General features: G+C 31.9%; 1 protein-coding gene across 1 annotated transcript; it reads left to right on the top strand.

The window, feature by feature from the left end:
• The first annotated feature begins 312 nt into the window (after nt 1–312).
• LOC112770158 (transcription factor bHLH53-like) lies at nt 313–2673 on the top strand. Its single transcript, XM_025814571.1, has 2 exons — nt 313–1089; nt 2461–2673. The coding sequence occupies exons 1-2, from the start codon at nt 313–315 to the stop codon at nt 2671–2673; spliced, it is 990 nt and encodes a 329-aa protein (XP_025670356.1).
• Nucleotides 2674–2977: the final 304 nt, after the last annotated feature.

Genomic DNA, 2977 nt, shown 5'->3' with positions numbered 1-2977 from the left:
CTCTCTCTTTCTCTCCAAAGATTCTGTAGCTTTCCAAGTGGAGAAAAGGTACCTTAAAAGATTTTGTAGCTTTCAAACTAAGATTCTTTTGTCATTTTTCTGTCATTATATAGAAAGATTTTTATTTTCACTTAGTAGCATGTATTTATTTGAGCTTTAGCTTAACCATTAACTTGGACATTCTCATGTACACAGTAGAGGAGAGTAGTTAATTAAATGCTACACTGATTTTCTATTTTACTATTCCATTACACTAATTCAACTTTACTATCATTTCAGGTTTTACCTTTTGTTTTTCTATTACTATTTTCAATGGCACTGAGTACGTACTTGAATGGAGATGCACTTCAAAATTCATTAATGTCAGATAATTTTACCACCAATTTTCATGAACTAACTGCACCAGAAGAACTTACACTTGACCATTATTACCACCAACACAACCAAGAAGGCTCGTTTCCTAACAACTTTTTCTTTGACCCTTATTTTGACCTTAATAATGAATTTTTCCATACTGAAATTTTGTCTTCTCATCAACTACTTGGTCCTGATTGCACTTCTTCTCATAACTCCTTTATCTCACCCAATGATCTCTTTCAGACTGAATATTCTAATGTTAACACCCTTCTTTCATGTCCCAAACGCCAAAAGTATTTTCATGAGGATGAGGAACTCCAACTCTCTCCTCCACTCAAGGAGTATGCATCGCCCAGTTTATTTGATGGGTTTATACTGAATTCATCTTCCTTATTACCATCAGAAGAAGCAGCATTAGCAGAAGAATTACTATTACCTGCAGCAGTAGCAGCACCGTCATCAGACTTCATGGTTCCTGAAGTTGTACGCAATGGTTTTTGTGTGGGAATTAATAATGAGAGCGAGAAAAAAGATAATGAGAGAACTATTTCTGCACAGAGCATAGCGGCAAGAGAGAGAAGAAGGAGAATCACAGAGAAGACACAAGAACTTGGAAAGTTGGTTCCAGGTGGACCAAAGATGAACACAGCTGAGATGCTCCATGCAGCTTCTAGATATGTGAAGTACCTTCAAACTCAAGTTGGTATGCTTCAACTAATGAACACACTCCAGGTAACTGCTTCTTTTATTATTATTATTATATTATTATTATTATTATTATTATTATTATTATTATTATTATTATTTGTTACATGCATCCATAATAGTGTTTTTTGGATGACTGTAATATTACCGTAGTCTGATGTTTATATCTTTTTTAATATATTTTCTTTAAAATTTTTTGTTTAGATAATTTTTATAATTAAGAATTAGGCCGAAGAAATTTTTTGTTTAGAATTAAGTTTTATATTGATCGAATACCCCATCCGGCCCCTGACAATTATCTCGAAAGGACAACGAGGCTCCCAAGAAAAAAAACACCCAATCCGGCCCCTGATAAATTTTTTTTGGGACAGATTAGCCCCTGTGCCAAAAAAAATAAATGTTATTTTTTTTTTTGGCACAAGGACCTCGTTGTCCTTTCGAAGTAATTGTCAGGGGCCGGGTTGGGTTTATTTTTTTTGTTAGGGGCCGGATTGGGGTTTTTTTTGTCAGGGCCTCGTTGTCTTTCGAGGTAATTGTCAGGGACTGATTTGGGTTTTTCTCTTTTATATTTAATGTTGCAACTTCATGTACTCTTCTACAGTGCTGCTTTAATTTTTGTTCGTTCCTTTTCTTCATTGTTTAAGGTTGGATTAATTGTGAGTATCCAAATATTATTTTTGGAGAAATTATTTGTATGTTATTTACTCATGAATTTCTTTTATCACCTCTAATGTTTAAAGTTATTTGAAATCAATGATTAATTACATATTAGATATTAATGGTTTTTTTGGGTGACTATATTAGATATTAATGGTTTAGAATCTTTTGCTTGTCCCTCACTTGTCCATATAATTTCTGTTTGAATTTAAAATGTTTTATTTTTTAAACAAAGTAGAATAACCGAAGATTAATTCTACATGAACTCGACATTGCTCCTCAAGAATAAATACATGTTATTATTGCATACATATGATTAGTTATATGAGATAGAGATACAAAGAGAGAGAAAGTGAAATAGAATTTTAAGGAAACAGTTATTTGAATGGGAGGATTTGGTCAACACAACAAGAGAAACTTTAGGAACAAGAATTATAAATTGAGAGATTAAAAAAATGAGCTACTTATCTATCTGTTTAACATGTAACTGCCTCTTTTCTATTATTTATTTTGGGTAATTGCAAGAGGTTTTTTAATATTTTTTTCTGAACTATATATTAGAGAAGTGGTCCACCAATTAAAAACAATAATTTTAGCAATTTAATTAATGAGAAGTGCAATTAGAAATAATGGACTGAGCGCTTGTGTGTATCCAACACTCTTCCTTTTTTTATAAGTTTTAATTGCGTTTGTTCAAACATTTCTGCTTATCATATTTTGCTATAATAATAATGGTTGCAGAAAGAAAATGAGGTTGCTCCTCCAAGTGAAGATCTATGTGCTCTTGTTACTTCTCCCTTTGTTCAAGAGAAGCTTTATTCTGAGGAACTGTGCTTTGTCCCTAAAGACTTTGTTACAACTTTGACAAATCAGCATGATGTTCGATCAAAGCCTACCATCCTTAAGGATCTTAAAGAGTTGATTGAAACAAACAATTTGCAGAAGAAAGCATAGCAACATTCATTCTTTTCTTATTTATTATTTATTATTAGATGCTAGCACGAGTTGTTTCAGCATACAAACTTTTCTTTTTTTCGTCTGTTGCTTCAGTAGATATGTTTGCTCTTTTCTCGAGAGCCTTAGATTTCATTTTATATGAACGGAACAAATTTAATGCGTTTATTGTATTTTTCTTATTATCAAATGGTGAATTCACCCATCATCCTACTCAACACTTATTGTTAACTGTTTACTTTATTATGTTTAATGATCAGGTTAATTTTTTTTTTAATTTTTAAATAGACTGTACATATTTTAA

This window comes from Arachis hypogaea, chromosome 18 (genome assembly GCF_003086295.3).
Source record: "Arachis hypogaea cultivar Tifrunner chromosome 18, arahy.Tifrunner.gnm2.J5K5, whole genome shotgun sequence".
Lineage (NCBI taxonomy): Eukaryota > Viridiplantae > Streptophyta > Magnoliopsida > Fabales > Fabaceae > Arachis > Arachis hypogaea.
The sequence above is the reverse complement of the archived record's forward strand: the minus strand, read 5'-3'. Positions and strand labels throughout refer to the sequence as shown.

Excerpts from the sequence above, each read along its gene's own strand:
- LOC112770158 (XM_025814571.1), top strand. The coding sequence starts at position 313 with ATGGCACTGAGTACGTACTTGAATGGAGATGCACTTCAAAATTCATTA. Across the intron at positions 1,090-2,460 it reads AACTAATGAACACACTCCAG|AAAGAAAATGAGGTTGCTCC; the intron begins GTAACTGCTTCT and ends TAATGGTTGCAG.